The sequence below is a fragment of the Eufriesea mexicana genome, unplaced genomic scaffold (genome assembly GCF_001483705.2).
Source record: "Eufriesea mexicana isolate 0111107269 unplaced genomic scaffold, ASM148370v2 scaffold294, whole genome shotgun sequence".
Classification (NCBI taxonomy): domain Eukaryota; kingdom Metazoa; phylum Arthropoda; class Insecta; order Hymenoptera; family Apidae; genus Eufriesea; species Eufriesea mexicana.
Window position 1 is genome coordinate 662,550 of NW_016908489.1, and position 21,418 is coordinate 683,967.

Below are 21,418 nucleotides of genomic sequence, written 5' to 3' on the forward strand. Positions count from 1 at the left end.
GCCGAGCCACTTGGTCGCTATATTTAGACACGCGAGTTTTAATTGAGCACGCGACAACCTATCGGACGCGTGCACGAGGTATCGGGACGAGCGGAGATCGAAAATAACGAGCGGTCGCTGTTCCAGCCTGGAACGGGAATACCTCCTGGACGCGTGACAACGGGGAGATTAGCTGGACCATCGGTGGGGACCGGGTACGGAGCGCGTGTAACGAGAAATTTGGTCGACGACTTCGTAACGCGGCGAGTGGAGAGTATTCGGTGGTAAGTCGCGACGACGAGAAAGGAGAATGGAAAGGAGGCGCTACTCGCGCGATTTAGCGACCCGGAAGCATCTTCGACGGACGATCGATCGATCGATGGATCGGTCAAAAGTTCGAGAGTCGACGTAAACGATTCCGAGGCGAAAATCGCGAGAAGAGCGCGCCTGGAAGGCACAGGACACGCGTACGAGGAGCCGCGAGAGTTATGTAAAAGGGAGAAACGCGAGCTGCGAATACGTGTACTCGATGGGACGTAAATCCCGGTGAGCTGATTTACCGTGACGGAAACAACGAGCGTAGGGATTAACTTTTAAGATATAGCCGACAACGCGCTAGAGCGACGAATATTTAGGGGGACGGAGCGCGCGCGTGTAACTCGGGGCGAGAGTGGAACGCTCGTAATTCATAAATTATACAATGGCGTACTAACATGGTTGACCAGAGGGCAATTAACCCTTATTAAATAAAGTGATACGACCCTGACACAACCAGGAACCACGGTCGATCCTATGCACTCGACGTAATGTAATTTAATAACGCACTTCCTCGTGATTAATAAACCCTTGCCCCATAGCGGTGCGCGAAACGGCCGAAAAGCCGTGGGCTCCGGTGGCGACATCTGGAATCCTAGCCGCGCCACGAGCTACCCGCCAGTCATCTGGCTCGTAACCGGTGAAACTTGGACGCCGGTGCGAACGGTAAGAAAAATTTCGCTAATGGAGTCGGATAAAAATTGCTTCACCGAGAAGAACAATGAACGCGTGGGTCGAGAGCTTATCGAGTTGTCACACCTTGGGAAAGAATGCGTAACTGAAAACTACGGAAGCAGTGACCCTAAATTTATCATAGCCTCCGTGAATGCACCACCGCGAATTCTAAATCGCCGCTATATATCGTGGCTGTCCCGCGGTATCTCGTTAGGGGAACGTCGTCGCGGAGACAAAGCGGAGTTTTCCTTAAACGCGTCTCGCGATAACCAGATACGAGGTGCAACGTTATATCCAGCATCGGGTTCGACGCTCGAGTTCTAAAAAGCCAGGCTTGTTCCCGTTCCTCTCGCGGCAGCGAGATATACCCCAACGCGGAACGTTCGCCACATCCGCTTCTCCCTTCTAGCGGTGTCTAGCGCGCCATTCTTAGAACCCGTCGGTGTACGATTTTCATGCCGTGGTGGAAACATTATTCGAAAGATAGGAATGGCACGCGAAACGATTACGAATGAAAAGACTTCTGTTCTTTTACCAACGGCTCTTTCTTTCAGGCTCTCACGTTCACGGTCCACATTCATTTCCCAGCGCAAAGACACCCAAAGGCTCATTCTTCTCTGTCCCGATGCAGCCGCCGCTCGATGATCACCAAAAAGGGAAACCTAGTAGTCGGATGTAAATCAGGCCGAATGGCCGTTAGCTATGGCACGTGCTCCAATCTGGTCACGAAACACGCTGTACCGAGATCTCCGAGTATTGTCCTACACATAACACGGCGACCCCGATTTCTCTATTATCGGCTTGTCCTGGCTAAATATCGCCACGCGTCCAAGGCCGCGTATCGCATATTTCGCTCGCCACGGATACACTCGAATTCCTTACGTCCTCGACACGGCCAGCCTTGGTCCGTGGAAACCGTATGGGGCTCGGCGCCATTATCCTCGCACTCGGTCCTCCGGTACCTACACGCCTCCCTCGACGTCGCGCGATTCCATAAATTAGCCATTACGCGGAAATCTAGCCGCGTTTCCTGCAAAGGCTCGCTAATGGCAGCTGGTACACCGTATGCATCCGCGCGGTGCCCTCTCCGCACGATTGCTTATCAATCTGCTCGAACGAGCAGCACTCGTGCAGCCTCCTGCCGCTCGATCGGAAAACGTTACGCCGACGTCGTTGGGTCTTTTACGACGCGAAAGCTCCCAAGGACGCGCCAGGTTTCCTAACTTTCCGAAGCAGACAGCCGAGTCACGGATAAAAGGACGCTCCTCCGATCGAGTAGCAGCGTCTTTACGTGGCTTATCATTCCGCGCAAATGATTCCGCACGGCGCTGTAAGGACGAGTCGTCAGGAGTATCTTCGCCATCGTTGACCGTGAGGATCGATAGACACGCTTGACGAAACATCGCCAATTTCTCGCAGAAGATTTCTACGAAATGTCTCGAGCCAACGCGCCCATTACCTTCCGCCCACTTCCCTCTGACCTTACGCTTGCCCTGTCGTCCGAGGCGAGTAAAGCGACGCGATGGAAATTCCCGCGCTTCGACATCCCTGGAAGAAAATCACGGAGGATTTCGCTGAGAAGACAGACTTGTCTTCTGGCATAAAAATAAAATGTCGTTATTCCGATTTCCCACCCCAGGTTTCCTCTTCGACGACCAGTGGGGGTTTGTCCCGCGAGACTTCCTGCACGAGGCACCGGGGTAACCTTTCCGCTCCGCGCGAGAGGGGACGAAGAGGACGAAAGGGTGCAGCCTAGATAAGGTTCGAAAGGGCGTGGTTGATTATGGTCGCCGCATACCGCGATCACCTTTTCACGGCTGGCACCCTATCTCGAAACTTTCAATCCAATTAATCGCGCCCGACACCCGATACCTATCGGAAAACGTTTAGGCTCGCGTACGGAGTGCATCGTGTCACGTCGAGGAACATTCCCGACGACCTCGACGTATCGTTCTTCCGACGACGTTGAGTCATCCCCGTCGGAGGATCTCGCGTTAGAGCAGACGATAAAGCACGATGCGTTTTAATCCGCTCTGAATCCCGACGAGGAAACGGGATGTCGCGCGTAAGAAGTATGTATCGAAGGGACAAAAGTCGGAAACAAGACGGAATCATGGGACGACTCGTTGGGCCATGAAATCATAAACGAATCGGCCAGTCATCCAATTCCGTTCGAAATGCCACGAGCGCGCGGAAGCGCGGATCGCACGCGAGTTCGCGACGCCAGCGCTCACCCTCCCGGCAATTAGACCGAGATGATCGATGATATTAATAACGAGTGAGTCATCGAGCGACCAAAGTTCTGCGTGCTTTCTAAGAAAACCGAGGAAACTTGGGAAAGAGCGTGCTTATCGCGGATCGATCAGATAACGAGCGCTCGCGGAAGCAGGTTGCCGATGCGTAATTGTTAATAAATCATCGATCGACTGCACGTGGATCGCGCGATTAGCAAGCGTTTACCTTCCGCGCGCGAATTAACCGCGAGTCGGCGTGGATTACGCGAGAAATAAATACTCGCGTCGCGTGAAAGAACCGTCACGAGAACCGTGCGCTCGTTTTCCCGCCCGATTTCCCTCTCGACCCCTGGCGCGGAGCAACCGGCCGCGCGTGCAGGATAATATTCGAACGAATTAGCCACTCCCGAAGCACGACAGTCGTCCATCTCGTTCGTTTCTAAACGCGTCTCGTGGGATTGCCGGCGTGCCGTTTGTGAAGCCACTGGTTACGTAGCCAGAGGACTTAGCCAACATTGGCCACGTTACATTATGAATCCTCCTCGAGCATTAGGTAAGCATCCCACGGGAGTCACGCGACTCCCGGAGGAGCCGAACTGCCGACAGACACGCGAACGTTGCCTCCTAGCGGTTTCCACTTTCCGCAACGTTCGTGGGTTTCGCTTTGAAAAATACTCCTCCCTTTCCCCGTCGACGTTCCACTCCGATACGGCTCCGTTAACGGTTTTCTTCCATTTATCCGGCAAATTCGATCGCGATGGCGACACTGGCCGAGCGAGAGCGTTTCAGCGAAATTAACAAGCGAAACCGTTTAACTTTACGAGAAACGGGGCTCGTTCCGATCCGGACAAAAAGATCCAGTCCGCCTATTGGCCCCACAGAGAAGCTGAGGTTGCTTTATTACCGGCAATTACCGCGCTGCCCCCTTCGATCGTCAGTCACCGTTAATTGAAATCTGTTCGTCGCCGGGTACACGCGTAATCACCTACAGAAGCCCTACATCGATCTCGGCTTTCCTGCCCGAATCTCGGCGAGCTTCGAATAAATCGGCAATTTCTCCGGCTCGATACGACGCGGGAACGCGAGTCGGTCGCGCAAGCTCCTATTAGCGTCTCGGTCTTAAGGCAGTTTCACCGGGTCGCTAACAGGCCGAGCGGAAGATCGGCGCCATACTGTCTACGCCAGCGCGACCCGAGGTGCTAATTCGCCACACCGATGGACTACCAATGACAAACGAAAGATGACACCGACCGATCCACTTACGAAACGCTACGCGCGCGATCCTCGTTCGAGGATACGTCGCGATCGGCTGCAAGCATGGAGGGAAATAGGAATTACGCGCGCGACGCGTGTAACCGATAATCGGTATCGAAGCTCCGGATTCCCGTCGGCGCGAAATAATCGACGACAGACGGTGTCTCGAAGGGCAATGGGATCGCGTGTCCTCCGGTATCGTCGCGACGATCGGCCCGAACCCGATGATTCCCTAGTCGACACGCGGTAACCATGTTCGTCGTCCCGAGAACTCGTTTAACCGTAAATGAAAACACGACGCGCAACATTGGCACGATTCTTCGCGATTCCACGAGATCCTCGAGATTCCCCGCTTCGTCCCCGTCTTCGACCTCTTCGTCCTCTTTCTCCCGCTGGCCGTCTTTCGACACTGAATCGGACTCGCGTGGACGCGTTCAATCAGAATTCGCGTCCAAAAATGGCAGCGTAGTAGATCGCGAAACAAGCTCGCCGCTCGTTGCTTCGTTAGACGACTCGTTTGCCAGCCAGCCATTCGGAGGCTTTTCGACAGCCCGGACACCCGAGGCCGTTGCGTACTCCCTCGTTGGAACCGCTTCGATTACAGATAGTCGAGGAATTGTCTAGACAATAGTCGCGTGGACGTACGTTATCTCGGTGCTTTTTCATCGGCGCGCAGATGTGGGATCGGAGAAGGAAGGAAAAGAAACGGGGAGGAAAGAAAAGAAAAAAGATCGCGAGTGACGATGGCCGTGAGTTATCCTACTTTCGCTGGTGCACGCGGCGGAAGTTATGAGGTCGCAATACCGCGGAACTTGGTCGCGATGTATCGTCCGTGGCTGGCGCACGGCCGATTTCTTTTCCAGCGATTCGTCGACGACGATACGACGAGGCGAGGCGGATGAGGAACGCGGATGATCGTCGGTCGAACGGCTATTCCTCGAGGAGAGGAGATGGTAACAGGGAAAAGAAGAAACGGAGCAACAACGCGCCGCTCCGCGCGTTTCCTCTCGAGCTGTCGCGCGAGTAGCGAGAAACTCGCGCCGGTTTACGACTTGTTCCAGCAAATGATAATAATTGACCTAATTGCGGCAAATGAGCCGTTCGCTTAAATACGCCGTATATCTCGCGATTTGCGGCTGCCGTTTGCGAAATAAGATTAATAGCGGCCTGGCCGAGAGAAACCGATGATCGACCGCGCGTTTTATCGCGGCAATTTCGCGAGGTAACAATAGGCCTGGTTTTTCCACGTCGGGCAACCGCGAAAACTGCTCGCTCCGGCGCGGCGAATCGCGGCGGAAATTCGAACGCGACGCAGCGTCCCGCGATACGGATCGGGGATTTTCGATTTCGGTCACGTAAGTGTTGGCTGGGTCGCAAGCACACGGCCGGCCGCGTGGCTACGTGAAAGTCTTACGGGTAACGCGAAACTAAAGTTCGATCGAAAAAACCGCGAGCAGGGAAAAAGGAAAAGAGTGCGAGCGAATGGGTTCCCGTTGCTTTCACTCGGGCTTCGAGATAGAGCAGCCTTCGAGCGTGGCCGCAGCACGCGCGACTGGTTTATTGCATCTTAATAACTCGAGACCTTGCGCTAACCATCGGTAAGACGTCTATGCGAAATATCGAAACGGGATCGCTCGGCGTGCCCGTTTAATCAGCCGCGAGCATCCGCGGCGAGACGTCGCCACGAGGAAAACTCCGTTCCGAGACCGACCGACGTTCTTCCTCTTTCCGTCCGTCCGAGCAGGAAATTCGAAGCGTGCCAAACTGCGTCGCGGTGAACAGACTCGCGTCACGCGGATTTCCATCGCATGGAAATCTCGATGTTTCCGTGCGCTCGGTCGCGGCAAAATATTAGCTTTAGCTTTTAAGAGTATCCTCGAAAGCACGCGTGACCGTCTTCGCGAGATTTAACCAGTGAGTCAACGGTGTCGCGTACTTTTTCACCGATTACCGTCCCCGTAGATAAACGTTGCTTACGCAACGCGAGGCACGTAGCGAGAGCAACGGCGAACGATTCCGAGCCGAGTGTATCGCTGCCACGCGATAAATCCTATGACTGCTATCCGGGCCGACGAATCGATTAAGTGCCTCGAAAGGCGCTTATTATTCGGCCGGCGAAACGGTGGGCAAAAGGCGCGAGAAATCGCGAAGCGATCGCGTTACGAGATTGCGCGCCGTTCGTCAACGCTATTTATATCGGTTACGCCAACTTCCTCTCAAGGGGTAACGTTATCGTCCGACTGGCCTGCGTAAACAACATTTCGGAGACCTCTGTCGCGAAGAGACATCGGGATTGCGTGTGTCGTCTTCTCCATCGTCGCCGATCCTCTCTTCCGCGAAATCGCGAAGAATCCTTCGTGATCCAAGAACCGCGCGTCCCTCGATGGCTCACGGGCCCCGCTTAAATCCTAGACGCCGCAACCCGGAAGGAACCGGATCACTCGTTCCCCATAACGCGAGACGACCCTGAACCACGCTAGTTTGCGAGCGGAATACAGCGAGGCTCGAAACGAGAGTTTTCTAAAGGCGACGGCGACGACGACGAGACAAGCCTGGAGGGTTGAAATCGACGCTAGCGTGTCGGCCAGCTCGAATCAAGCGCAGACTCGATGGAGTCGCGTTGCCATAGGCCGGCATAGATATCGCGTTACCTCGGTGCACCGGCCTCGGCGTTAAGACACCTAATTGCACGTTATGTTCGACGCGCACGTACGCACACCAGCGAGCCCCTTACCGAATGGTAATGCTCTCTCGGTGGCCACCTTGGCAGACAGGAAAGTGGGTGAACCCTGCTCGGATTTGTGGCCAGCAGACCAGCCTATACGCGTTTCCCTCGTCTCTCTGCTCTCTCCCTTTTCTCCTCTTTCTCTCCAACTTGGCGTGTTGGCTTTCCACGCAGCGTCTCCTTCGGAGCGAATTTTACCGATCGCTCACGGTTCATTCCTCCCGGTTAATTTACTCGATCGTTCCCGAGCGTGGAATTTGGATTTTACCGCGTATGCAACCTGACGGAGACGCGGAAAGCGATTGGTGGGCTAGACGGCGGGAGAATTCGTAACGCGCGTTTCCCGTGCTCGCGAGTGCTGCTCCTCCTCCACGGCGATTCCGAGTCCTTTCGTGGAATTATGCCACGCGGAATACGCTCGTGGAGGAACATCGCGATTCTCACGGACTGTTCGGTGAGAAAAAGTGACACGCGAGGTTGCACGGTATAAATCCAGACGCGATCGATGTCCTCTTGGTAACCATTTCCGAGGACGTTCCGCTCTCGCGAATGGGACCAACGACTCGCCATCGATTTTTCCACTCGATACCGTGCAACCGAATTTCCCCGCCATCGAATAAATGCGAATTAATCGGTGGACGGTACGAGACCAAGGGGTATTCGATCGCGTTCCTCGAGGACGAGGCGCGCATTGCGGACCGCGACGTGGAAAAAATAGGTTTAACGTGGGAAAAGGATTATTGGGGACACGAATAGGCGGGACGAGCCTAGACGACGAACCGTGGTAGGATCGTTCGCTTCTGCGAGAAGTAACGACCCCGTTCAAGGGCGTCGTATGTACTGGGTTACGCGGGCCAAGGTCGACCCGATTACGTGTACACATGTCAAACGATGCTTTTTAAATAACCTTCTCCGCCTCGGTTTACTTCATCGACCGACGATAACCTCGTAAATCGAGACGCATTTGGCGCAGATGGCTACGCAATTTTTCCATTTTATTTTTTTTAACATACGCATCTGTCCTCGCTACCGCGCTGCTATATTCTCTTCGTGTGGCCACTTAACGATATTCAGATTGATTCGCAACGATACCTGATTATCGAGGAATGTCGCGCGGTGTTAAATAGGCATTTGCATAAATCTACTACGTAGACGATGTTCGGGTGTTAATTCCGGTTGGACGAGTGCGTTTGTAAACTCACGTTGATGTCGAAGATGTAACTGGACATACGCTGCACGCCGTTCATTTTCGCGAGACGCTCGTCTTGCTCGGCTTCCGCTGCCTCCTATGCTCCGCCGGTCACCTGTGGTCCTCGAAATGCCGCAACTTCCGCAACCACGCTCCACGGGATACGTGCGCTCGACGTACCAACCGCACGACACGCGACACAACGGCACGCGCGAGTCAAAAATTTAAACTCGTAGGAACTAGCAGTCGCTTCGACGCATCCCCGTACACGTGCGCGCGACGACTGAAAGACATCTGATCGTCTTTCCGACACTCGAATTCGAGCCGAGGGTTCGCGCACCGTTTTTGCACCTCGACCCGACCGGCGAAGGACAACCAACGACGCGATTAACGGCCGACCGAACGATCAATCGAGTTCGCGTTATTCCGAACAAGGGAAAACACCGTTTGCGAGGTCCCGATACAGGTTGACGTCGAAAAGCACCGATTATTTACGACCGTAACCTCACAGTTTGAGAATGTTGAAACGCGATTTCGTCGAAGCGACCGCGGAACGATGCGTGTACGCCCGAACGAGTCGCGAGAATAACAGCGGACGATGTACGTGATTGTTGGAATTGGAATTTTACTCCGAATCTCGAGCGTGTTAATTATCTCGTTTTGCCGGCGAAATGTTTATCGATTCCTGCGAGCAATCTGAAATTTGACGCTCCGTACATCCGGTAGCGTGTCATCGACGACACGCGAGAATCAACGCTCGCGATTATATGGACAAAACGCGCACCGTTTCGTGGAGAACCACGCTTCGCAGTCTGCGATAAGATATTTGAAACTCGCCGACTCGAGTACCGTGGTTCGCGCCTGCGCCGTGATATTTTCCTCGTCGCGTACCCTGGAACACGTGGTATCCTTCCAAGCACCGCCCCTTCCACCTTCACGCTAAATGCATAAAAGTTTCGGATATTTACAAACACGTAAAGAGCATTCGACCCGTCCAATGTATCAACGGCGAAGTGGACTGAAAATAAACGATCTTGACTTATGAAAGTTCGCGTTAGCTATGCATATTCCGTGCCGCGGAAAATGTCGTTCTCACGGTTAAAATTTCATCGGGTCGAACGTTAGAAAGAACTTCGACCAAAAGATACGACGTGTAGGTATCGCGAAGGCAGGCTACTCGAAAACTCGACGTGTTTCGTGTCCAAGGGGGAGAGAAACAGGTTTAAGAACCGTAGTTGACCGGTCGCCTTTTAAATCGGTCATCTGTCTAGCCGGTAGAAATTACGTCGATTTGAAATCAGGCACTCGTAGCCATGGGCTCGTAAGGAGTCGAAACTCACTGAAAAGCGAAATCAGTGGTAGAACCAGTAAATTGGAACGGATAAATTAAAAGGAAGATGAACGTGCTCGCGTTTGAACGACGCTTTCGTGACACCGAATAAGAAAGTGGACACGTTGCACTCGCGATCGGAGAAACGATACGTCGTGAATAGGCACATGGCAAGCATGTCCCTGCCGCAGGATTATACGTAGCAGCCGGCGTTCGGGCGCTCCGCGTCGCGACTGCCGGCGCGGCTAAAAAACCATACGATGACCTCATCACACGGAGTCTGTTCTCCTGCCCATGTCACTACTACTAGCCATTCTGAAAACATCGTAACTTCCACCGCCTCCTAGAGGTTAGTGCTCGCGTTATCGCTTATCTAGAATATCCTACCAGGACTCCAGGATATCAGGATACCGAGAAATTCCGCTTATTTTCCAATGTCTATGATGATTTTAAAAACACCCGCCGTTTCTTTGTAGCCTGATGCATTTGCAACGCGCGGACATCTGAAATGAAAAAGAGATATCGTTTAAAGCACTCGTCTCGTAAATACACAAAATTTATCAAACATTATTGCAAGCTTCTATTTCATACGAACTTACTCTTTCGATGTTATATCGCATTTTTGCGTAAAGGGAAATGCCACTTCTGAATAAGCGATATATTGGTCTACATGTATAGCCATATCGGAGAATCGTCAATTTTGTTCGTTTTTAAGCTACATCGACATATTATTGTTAGCTTTCTATGCTACAATTACCGTTACATTTGTAATTAGAATTGTATAAATAAATATATGCTTTGAATGTTATATCCAAATCAAAATGGAGTAGTATAGCAGCGCCATGTGCGGATGTGTCCGCAGTGGTGTAATGTGTTTCTCATGAATAAAAGAGAATGAAGTAATTTGCTCCAAAACATGTTCGATGAAATTTTTTATTATAATGCCGCGTTTCTTTATCCATATTCGCGTAATTTGATAAAGAACATTTTATTAATGGGAAACTTATGTTTAGTGTGTTTGTTAAAGGTTATGCGCGTTGTACTGTGCTAAAACATTATTGTAATACCTTTTGTAAACACTGTTGTATTGAAAATCTATTTGCGTATTTGAATATATTTATAAATAAAATTGCTTATCTTTTTATCGATAAGAAAGATATACTTGATTTTAATCATTAATTCAATCGTAAAATTAATTATGGCTTCTGACAAATCTGGCAACGCAAGTAATTCGCATCCATCGAATGTTCAAATAAAAGTAGAACCTGGAACATCTATGCCTGTACCTGTAAAAAACATTAAAACAGAACCCGGTTTATCTACTACGACGAGATTAACCTCTTTTCGTCTACCAAGAGACCTAACATTGGGAGGTAACATTAAGACTGAGAAACCGAAGAAAGTATATATACCAAATTTAAATGCCCAGAGAACAAAGAAGAAGGAGTAAGTGAATTTCATAACACAAATTAATGATCGAATTTCCAAATTAAATGAATGATACTTATCCTCTAGAGACGGGATACAAAATGATTCTGGAAAATCAAGTAGAGGTAGAGACCATAATAGAGGACGTGGTAGAGGCGGTGCAGATAGAGGTCATGACAGAGGACGTGGAAGAGGATCTAGCAATTTGATTCAAGTAAATTAAATATATCTCTCTAACAAGTTTCTCCGATGTTATATTACAAACATTTTATATAAAATCTATTGCAGTCTAGTGGTGTCTGGTCTACTGGAATAACAAGTACACCAGCAAAACGCTACAGCAGTGGTTCTAGTGAGAGTGATAGAAGTTCTCAAGTCTGTCTAGAAAAACCAAAATTAAATTTGAACCATAGCATTGATAAAGTTGAAGAGGAAGAAAAAGTAAAGCAATTAATAAGAGATGACTTTATCGATGATGGAGAACCTGTGAATCTAGATAATTGTCCTGTTATATTGCCAATGAAAAAAGAAGGTTTTTATTACCTGTTAAAATATTAATATTTATTCTAATAAAAAACTTTGCTTTAATGGTCTCTTTCACATTATAGCAAAGCTGTATGAGGAAGAAACTAAAGTTAAACTAGAACAAGAAGAAGAAGAGGTAGATAGAAAACCAATTATTCTGGAAAATGGAGATGGTAAGCATGATTCTTTCTCTTTACTGGTATTTTATGATAATTAGTATTACTTTTAGTATTACCGCCAAAGAAGGAATCTAAATTTAAAATACCTAAATTGGCAACAGAGGTAAAAGATGAATTTTCAGAGAGCCTTCCTAAGATTATTGAAAATAAAGCAAACTCGTATATCTTAATGCAGGTAAAGATTTCTATCGAAAGTAATATATGTAATGTACGTTAATTTTTATACATAATAGATTAAACTACGAATAAATTAGTTTCCAGATTGTTTGCCAGGTTTAGAAGGAAGTGCAGAAGACACTAGACCAAATCGATCAAACACTGCAAATTACGAGAAAGAGAATGAAACTAAATCCGAAACGGAATTTTGTACATTAAATAGTCTAAAACATGGTGTTCTAGGTAAATTACAAATTTTGAAATCAGGCAAAGCGCGCTTATTATTAGGAGAAAATAATTTAATCGTTGATGTTGGGTCGCATCCTAGTTTTCGGCAAGTACGTATTCGAAATAAATGAAGATATCAAAAAGATGATACAACTGTAATAATAACTTATATTACAGGATCTAATTGCAGCGAAAGTGGACACCGAAGCTTCAAGTGGTGATTTAATTAATTTAGGTCCAGTGCGTAATACGCTTATATGCTCGCCTGATTGGGAATCAATGTTAATCAAATTGTAAATTTATACAAATTATAAATTGTAATATAAATAGATTTATTAAATGTTCTGTATTATGTAGAACATATAAATTGATGAATCATGTATTATATAAAATATAAAATGCGCTTTTCTTTGAAAATCATATATTTTCATTACTACACTATACGTGAAGCTTTTATCACGCACAAATTCAGTAGTAATCCATAAATCTAAATAAATTTATATTAATTATATATTTATGTGAATGAATATCGTGATAAGAGGGTGTGGTGATTTCTTATAAGGTATGTAATATTTCTCTTGAAGACGCAATTTATTCTTTTGACTTAAAATGAAAAATTATTTTTACACAAATTAGATGTACAAACGAATTCCATCGCTGTATAAAATCAACATTAATTCGTGAACTTATAAACTACGAAAGGATACTATATTTTTGCTCAGTTGTGTCAACTTTGAAAAATGTAAAAATCGTACATTAAAGTGGCACAAAAAATTACTGTTCCTATGGTAGTAACACGCACTACTCTTGTTCACTAATTTAAAAGAACAACTATTGCGTTTAACTTCGTAATCTTAATGTTTAGGGTCATAAAAATTAGGTTCCTTCGCCTAAAAGACGAATCTGTTTAGTAATGTCAGACTTGTTTTACACAAAAAGTGTGACACGATAAATTCCTACTTATCGATAATAATAAACAGAAACGTATTCGTGATACAATTAGAGCAAGTGCATTGTAATACAGAGGTACACACACGTGACACACCCTCATTAATAAATCACACAAATCTTCAATCACTTCCCTCTATACTATGTCCTTTCTTCATTGATTTTAATGCTTTCTCACGAAGCTTTTTTTCTAGTTCTTCTGTATTACCTTCACTTACATCAGATTCGTCAGAATCCGCAACCTTCTTTTTTTTGTGTTTCCTATGTTTTTTATGTTTCTTATGTTTTTTGTGTTTTTTATCCTTTTTCTTTTTCTTTTCTTCTATTTCACTTTCCTAAAAATACAAATTTCAAATAGAAAAAAATTATTTATGATCGTATGAAAAATTATGATCATCGTCATATATGTATATATAAAATCAATAAAATATAGAATTACCTCTGATTCACTGGTACTGGTTTTAGTTTTCTTTTTACGTTTTTTCTTCACTTTTTCTTCATCTGAACTATCATCTGCTTTTCTTTTTTTCTTTGCATCTTTCTCCCCAATTTCCTCGTCATCTGTACTAGAATCTCGTTTTGACTTTTTCAGTCGCACTTTTCCTTCATCTTCGCTTGTAGAATCCTTTCTTGACTTTCTCGTCCGTGATTTTTCATCTTCCGAAGAACTATCTCTCCGCTTTCGCGTCTTTTTTGGTTCATCATCTGAACTTGAATCCTTTTTGGACTTTCGTAATCTGGATCTATCATCTTCAACCTTATTTCTCTTTACTTTCTGATCCTCGTCTCCCGAAGAAGAATCTTTCCTAGACCTTTTTGACTTCTTTGTTTCCTCTTCCAACTCTTTTTTCGACCGTTTACGAGATTCGTTTTCATTGATTTCCCGTTTTCTACTATCTTTCCTGTCTTTTGTACGTTCATCTAATGAATCTGAGAAAATAATCAGAATTTTTTAAAATTAGAATCAATATTAGCAAATTAAGATAATTGAAATTTACCTCCTCGGTTAGAGTCTCTGATCTTTTTACTTTTTTCTACATGCTTTCTTTCTTCTTCAGAATCCGAACTGGAACCACATTTGTCAGATTTCTCATCATCCGTAGAAGTTTTCCTGGATTTCCTAGACTTCTCCAATTTTCTTGGCCTTTTCTTTCCTGTGACAGAAAAAGAACGTAAAAAGATATATTAAAGTAAAGAAACAACCACGATACGTGCTTGTTTAATTTTTTTCTCTACCTTCGCTTTCACTGTCATTTGAATCGGTAGAACCATCGCGTTTTTCCCTCTTTGATTTCTTTAGCACGTCTGCCGGTTTCTTTAAGAGAACTGGCTCTGACGACTTTTGACCTGACTTTTTGTCCTCCGATGCCGTCTTGATCGATTTAATTGACTTATCATCTTTTTTCAGCGGGAAAGTATCTCCAGATGAAAAGCTTGATTCTTCTTTCGGTGATCCTTCTTTGTTATCTTCTCTATAAACAGATACAAGCAATAAACGTGTGCATTAAATGACTTTTTACGTATATTAAAATGTATCTAACTATATTTAAACCTACTTTGATGGTTGTTTAATTTTAACCGCAGCTATTATATCCTCAGTCTTTTTGAACGGAGACGGTGTTCTAGACAAGCTTTTTGAAAACTAGAATAAGAAAAAAGAATAATGATAAAAATGATAATGGTTTATAAAGACAGAAAAATATTTAAAGCATAAATAAATGTCATTAAACTTACCCTGTGCCTAGTTACAGGAAGTGTAGCCGATTGAAGCTTTTTAGGAGAAACACTAGGATCTGGTTTCTTGATGTTCACTGGTTCAGCTTTTTTGACGTCCTTTTCAGGCCGTTTGACCGATTCCTCTTTAACAGGCTTCTCCTTTTCTTTACGTTTGTCATCTACGTGCTCTCGCTCCCTCTCGCGATCTCGTTTTTCTTGAGATGATTTTCGCTCAAGTGACTTTCTGCACACAGACAGCGAAAAATATTATTATAGAAAATAAGAATACTTGTTCACTGCTAAGCAGGAAACACAACATAGCTGCTTTACGCTCCAACAATCGTAAGGTCTGTAACAAAACACGAATGTATGAGATAATTTGATTACTCACCTGATCACTTCATCCTCATTGCTAGAGGAACTACTTTCGCTACTTTCCGAGCTACTTGACTTAGACCTTCCGTTTCGCAATTCTTTTCGCGATCCCGTATCAGTTGATCTCTTAACTTTTTCATCCACTTTCTTGTCCTTCATCTTCTCCTTAGCATCTCTTGAGCGATCGGGAGATCGTTTTCCATCTCTCGAACGATCCACCGATGACCTTTGATCTTTCGATCTGGATCTACGATCTCTAGACCTAGATCTTCTATCTCTATCCCTTCTGTCCCTGTCTCTGGAACGGTCCCGCCTACTCGATCTGTCACGAGAGGAAGATCTATCGTACCTGATGGATCGGTCCCGTCCGTCTGGTGAACGACGTCTGCTGTCGCGACGATCTGGAGATCGACGTCTGTCTCTTCTTTCCGATGATCTTCGTCTTCGATCAAGGGATCTTCTTCGACGCCTGTCCCCAGGACTTGGTGATCTGCGGCGGTATCTTGCCGGACTTCTACGAGGAGGGCTTCTATGACAATTACAGTTTTGCCGATATCAATGATATTTATTTACACGAAACGATTGATTACTGATAAATATAAAGTTTATTTTACCTTCGCCTGCTAGGTGCTCTACGCACGGATGGAGGTCGCATGCTGCGACTACCACTATATCTGTCCAATCTCTCCCGTTCTCTTTCCCGCTCCCGTTCTCTTCTTCTTTCTCGTTCCCTATCTATGGACCTCCTAAAACAAAATTAATTTACAAGTCAGATTACTCCAATAAATACCAATAATGTAAAAATATTTCTCTCCATATACTCACCTTCTATTCCTATCTCGAGATCTATCCCGAGACCTATCTCGCGATCTATCCCGTGATCTATCCCGCGATCTATCTCTGTCCTTAGACCGACCTCTGTCTTTTCGTGGTGTCGGACTTCTTCGTTTAGGAACAGATTTTCTTTCTCGGCTCGAGTCGCTGTCACTGCCACTATCATCTTTGTTTGTTTTTCTATACGATCTTTTTGCCTGTACTCCATCCTTCTTCTTTCTAATTTCGAAGTCATTTTTATCTTTCGCCCCTTTATCTTCCTCCGATTCGGAACTACTGCTTGTACTTGCATCTCGTTTCCTGTTGGAATCGAGATTATCCTTTCTCTTATCAGGTGACTTTGAACGAGACTTTGATGACCTTGAATCGCTCGAATCGGACCTCGATTTTCTAGACTTACTTCTGTCGTTGCTTTTCGATCTTGACTTTTTAGATCGTGAACGAGATCTTGAATGCGACCTTGGCGACTTAGACTTCGTACGTCTCGATTTCGAGCGATCCTGCGACCTGGATTTCGATCTTCTAGATTTTGACCTCGACCTGGATCGTCTTGTTCTTGATTTAGATCGAGATCGTCTCGACTTGGATGCAGGTGATCGAGAACGACGTGTTTTCGAATCTCGACTTGGTGATTTTGATCTAGATTTTTTGGAGCGACTTATAGGCGACTTTGATCTCGATCTAGACTTCTTTGCTTTTTCTAATGATTCGGGAGATGGAGTACGATTGTTTTTCTTTTTTCCGTCAGCTATGCTCATTAGTTTAGCTTGTAGTCGAGATATTGCAACCGCAGCTTCCCTATTGAAACACCTTAATAAATAATCTAAAAGTCTACTTAAAGCAACAAAGTATAAATACTTACGGTTTAGTTTTAACAGGCATAAGTGGTATAGCATTTTCAGGTTGAGGTGAATCTTCTCGTTCCACTTTAATTTCTGACATATCTTTTCCGTTGTCTTTAAGTGAATTCTTACTAGGCGATCTCGAAGAAGATCGTCGTTTGCGACTCGATCTATCACGATCTCGGTGTCGATCTCTCGATCGACTTCTTTTTCTACAAGCAGTGACACAGATTCTTAGAGTATCTGTAATATTGTACTACAGCATATTTACTCCTTTAAACAAATACCTGTCTCGATCACGATCTCTACTTCGATCTCTACGGCGCTCTTTCGACGAGCCCCGTTCTTTTTCTTCTTTCTTTATCTTGCTTTCTGCTTCATCTTTCTCCTTTTCCCTTTCCTTTTCCTTTTCTTTCTCCGCCAAAGAAGCTTGGAGTTTTTCTTGCTCTTCCTGATTTCATAAATCACTTATTTGTATATAAACACAAAAGGTCTAAACTGAATTGCATGCATCAGAAGCATTCATTCAATTGAACATTTTATGAATGTCAAAATCTAGTTATTCAATTGTTGTACCATTATCAGATTAATTCACTCGGTAACATTAAAGAATAAAACGACGAAAAAAACTGATAATTACCAAACGTTTCTTAATTTGATCTTTTTTTTGTTGCAAGAAAGCCTCTGGAATGCCCGTTACACTTTCTTGAGCAGAGACCAAAAGGTCCCATAATTCACCCATGAAAGATCGGGCATTCCTTCCATTCAAGAAGCCTGTGAGGTTGATCTGCATTTTTCGGGGGTCAGGAAACTGTAAAATATACAGTGTGTCTTTTACTTTTTCATACATATAATTTGAAATTGTTGTCATGATCAAACATTCAAAGTTCAGATCTATAAAATTTTGACGCGAGAATCAAAATAATAATATCCATCTCCCTACGTTGATACTAACTGCTTTTCCCCCTCGAAAAAGCAGATATATATTTTTTACATTTTTGATATACCTTACCATCGACAGTAAACTGCTCGTTTCACGTCTGTACTAATATGCAATATGCTAGGGAAAAAAATTGTATTATACTCATCGATAAACGCACAAGTAGCACAGATACATTGATACCTTCTCAATTTAATAATACCGCTAAAGTAGATGCTGAAATGGGATTTAGAAATATGTGTTGAAAGTATTAGCTGAAAATGCAAGGATTAATTTGGAATAGAAGGAACACCGTTCCACCAACCTGTGATGTTGACAAAGAGTGTCAAACGTGTAGCGATACCTCCGGCATCGTCCACGAGTCAATCGCATCTGAGATTGACTGTGTGTCTGGAGAATCATTAACTGGAGAACAGACCTGCACGACGTAATGATCCTCGATTCCTCAGGATGTTGTTGGAAGGCACGAAGAATGAGGCAACCTGCATCTCTGAAGGATCAGCCATGTCGATGTCTTAGTGGGGCGACCACAGCATCTGGGCAGACAGCGTGTTGATGCTCCCTTGCTTCAACTCGAAGTGCCGATTGTCAGTGGATGTCCAATGGTCGAAAGCCGCAACGCAGCTTTCGCAGTCGTCATTTTGGAGCGTAACTACCTCGAACGAGGCAGTCACGAGTTTGCGAAGACGGCGGTCAACGCAGCTAGTAGACGCAGTTACAGCAACGAAGACACATCTGCAGAATGGTAGAAGGCAGCAGGCAGAGCTCCATAGAAAGGTGAGAAGAGCAGGAACAGGATGATGCGACGAGATTATTGCAAATACGCCGTTTCTCCAGTGACGATGAATCGATGGTGGACGAACTGCTGAGGTTGAAGTTTCAGCAGTGTTCTAAGGTGACGTTGACATACCAGCTGGCATCAGCTAGCGTTGACGGCTGATAGAAAGGCGGCCAATCGGATGCAGAGAGGAGCACATCCGAATGCCATTTGGACAATAGGGTTGAGCCCCACCAACGGTCTCTACTTATACTAACGGGGAATTCAAACATACGTGATAAAACATTGATTTTACATGTTACAGTGTTGCAGGATCAGCTACATCAGTTTTTCTTTTGTTGATATGGGATATAGCTTGGAGTGGGTTCTTAAGGTCAATAAAAATAGGATACCCAGGATATACAGGTTCAATGATATATTATCAAAATTTAAAAAAAAAAGAAAACAATGAGGCAAACAATGAGTAATATGGTTTCTGCCTCCTTGCTTTTCATCTCCAAAGTCAGCACATTGTGCAGATTTTGGATGATGGCATTTGTAACTGCTACAAAACATTGTGCTGAAATAATGTGTATTTATCGATTTCCTATGATGAGGGGAAAAAGCCAAGTGAACGCATTTTATATTCCATATTAATAATTTACAATCTCTTAGATCTAATCAGAATTAAACTGATAGCGTAACAAATTTCTTACCTTTTCTTCCAGTTGATTATATACAAATTCTACCACTACATCATCCTCCATGCCTAAAATCTGCGTAATCTTTGTAGTTATCCATGGTTTAATAACGTCCAGTTTAACTTTGCTCATATCCACCTAAGAATTAATTTGGCATGAACATAAAAATTAGAAGCAATCGGTGTAATCAAATATAAAGCGACATAATTAAATTATGTCGTATACAACAATGTAGTGTAATTGAAGTATTTGCATTATTTGAATTATAAATATTTACTTTTTGCGTAAGAGAATCCCCAAACTTCATTTGTTTAAGAAGTTTCTTCTCTTTATCGCTGAACCTCGTGTCCTGCGACGCGGTAGTCCCCTGTAATTCGATAATTGAAACATAAAAAATAACAAGAGATCAAAAGTAACAACTTAATTGAATTTAAACGGCACAGCAGATTGTTTTCTCTTTCTTAATAAACGTTTTAGCAAATTTACCGTGTACATCATTTTGGTAACGTGCAAAAAGCAAAAGTCGCACGATGTTCGATGTTAACTGGCGATGTTCCAATCCTCCTTTCCAACAGCGAGTGGGAAACAATAAGTCAGAAAAAGACTTTATTAAATTCTGCGTTTTTTCTTATTCGCGAAACTTCATACAATTTTGTATATACAAATATCGAACGTTAGAATGGAGTACATACGAACGCGGACGCACAATAGATCAATCCGCCAACATGGCGACCGTATCGCTACAACAGGAAGTTGAAGTTGCTTGGCAATAGACAGTGTTACCACCATTGGTAAGTGTTACCAACATTTCCGTACGTCATATCACTATTTGTTGGCACGATTTCAGTTTTGCAATTATGTTCTAATATTTACGCAATTCGTTATCGTAACATAATGTAACAAAGATTATATCTTACGAACAATTAATCGTAGCAATACCTCGATTTTAAAAAGTGAAAAACTAATGAATAGTTAAAAAAGAAAGTATAATTTTCGTGATTTCCGTAGAGAAAATTTTCCCCGAGTTTTCAAGTGGATGAGGGAATGATTCAAGTAGTCGTTTCAAAAACAGCGGATGGATGTTCTTCTACGCATACATATGCGCTACTTTCCCGGTTATCGGGGTTAGTTGCGCATATATTTTTAGTACCGAAAATAGACTTCGAGGTATGTATTTATACTTGTTTCTGGTTTCTCTCTTTTAACCAAATCGCATTAACATATAAAGTAAAAGAAATTGCGTTTCGGGTTTTCTGAAAAATGAGAAAACAAGAGGAGCGGGATAAAAATTGAAGGAAAGCTTCATTTACAGAATGCGACGTAATCTAGTAATAAATTATAAATATATACTTGCATATTACAACTATAGATACAAAAGATGACATGCGATATGAAAAGATTGTTCGTTGCACGTGTAACATTCCGGCGTGTATTTATCACTTTCCCCGTCCGGCACTGGCACAGAACGTTGACATGCGTATTCGTAGTTGTATTCATTTCTTTTTTTTCGTTTTCTTTTCCTGTTACGACTGATCTGCAAATTGTCAACGAAATTTCGACAGTTTTCGTTAGAAGGTTAATAAGAATTAAATACCATTAATGTAACATACGAAAATTGTTCAATAGCCGGTTTGAAATGTATGAATTTTGAAATTACTACAACGTCCTTCTATTTCTAATTGCATAGGAAAATCACGAACATCGTAGAGAATTATTACCCGATCAAAGGAAAATAATGGAGGACTCGATGATTAAGTGGCGCGGCATGAATGAGCGGCACGGTCAGCTACTTTTGGGCGCTGCATGGATCTCGCCTATGAAATAACCAAGTGAAGTAAATCGAGGTGAAGGGTCCCGCAAAGCGGGTAACGGTACATTATACTCATCGGAATTCATGGTACGGTCCATTCGTACTGCGACTGCACGTCCATCCTGTTTGGCGGTACGATTCCAATGCGAGCTTTCAGAGTCCGGTTCTGAGAAGCATAAACGGGCCAGTGGCGTGTCTTAGCAGCGATTCAACCGACACTAATACGGGAATAAGAACGTTTCTTCCAGGGATCTCGCTTTGTATAGCAATGGAAATCG

General features: G+C 44.5%; 2 protein-coding genes and 1 pseudogene across 5 annotated transcripts; 1 reads left to right on the forward strand and 2 right to left on the reverse strand.

The window, feature by feature from the left end:
- Positions 1-9,101: 9,101 nt before the first annotated feature.
- Positions 9,102-10,383, reverse strand: LOC108555940 (uncharacterized; annotated as a pseudogene).
- A 377-nt stretch (positions 10,384-10,760) lies between these two features.
- On the forward strand, positions 10,761-12,614 carry RpIIIC53 (RNA polymerase III subunit C53). The gene is made up of 7 exons (XM_017911923.1): positions 10,761-11,147; positions 11,217-11,343; positions 11,418-11,661; positions 11,738-11,827; positions 11,884-12,008; positions 12,088-12,327; positions 12,395-12,614. The coding sequence occupies exons 1-7, from the start codon at positions 10,900-10,902 to the stop codon at positions 12,512-12,514; spliced, it is 1,194 nt and encodes a 397-aa protein (XP_017767412.1). The 5' UTR covers positions 10,761-10,899; the 3' UTR covers positions 12,515-12,614.
- A 326-nt stretch (positions 12,615-12,940) lies between these two features.
- Srrm1 (Serine-arginine repetitive matrix 1) lies at positions 12,941-20,058 on the reverse strand. 4 transcript variants are annotated; one of them, XM_017912030.1, is made up of 15 exons: positions 19,817-20,058; positions 19,608-19,697; positions 19,346-19,468; positions 17,573-17,743; positions 17,220-17,383; positions 16,953-17,144; positions 16,082-16,888; positions 15,871-16,002; positions 15,273-15,782; positions 14,900-15,125; positions 14,722-14,807; positions 14,402-14,637; positions 14,164-14,319; positions 13,605-14,095; positions 12,941-13,500 (listed from the first exon to the last, which is right to left on the reverse strand). In XM_017912030.1, exons 1-15 carry the CDS (start codon positions 19,826-19,828, stop codon positions 13,288-13,290), a joined length of 3,609 nt encoding a protein of 1,202 aa, XP_017767519.1. In that variant the 5' UTR covers positions 19,829-20,058; the 3' UTR covers positions 12,941-13,287. The 4 variants fall into 4 exon arrangements, with proteins under 4 accessions (XP_017767519.1, XP_017767521.1, XP_017767518.1 ...); XM_017912032.1 differs by having other exon boundaries at positions 15,606-15,785; XM_017912029.1 differs by having other exon boundaries at positions 15,273-15,785.
- Positions 20,059-21,418: the final 1,360 nt, after the last annotated feature.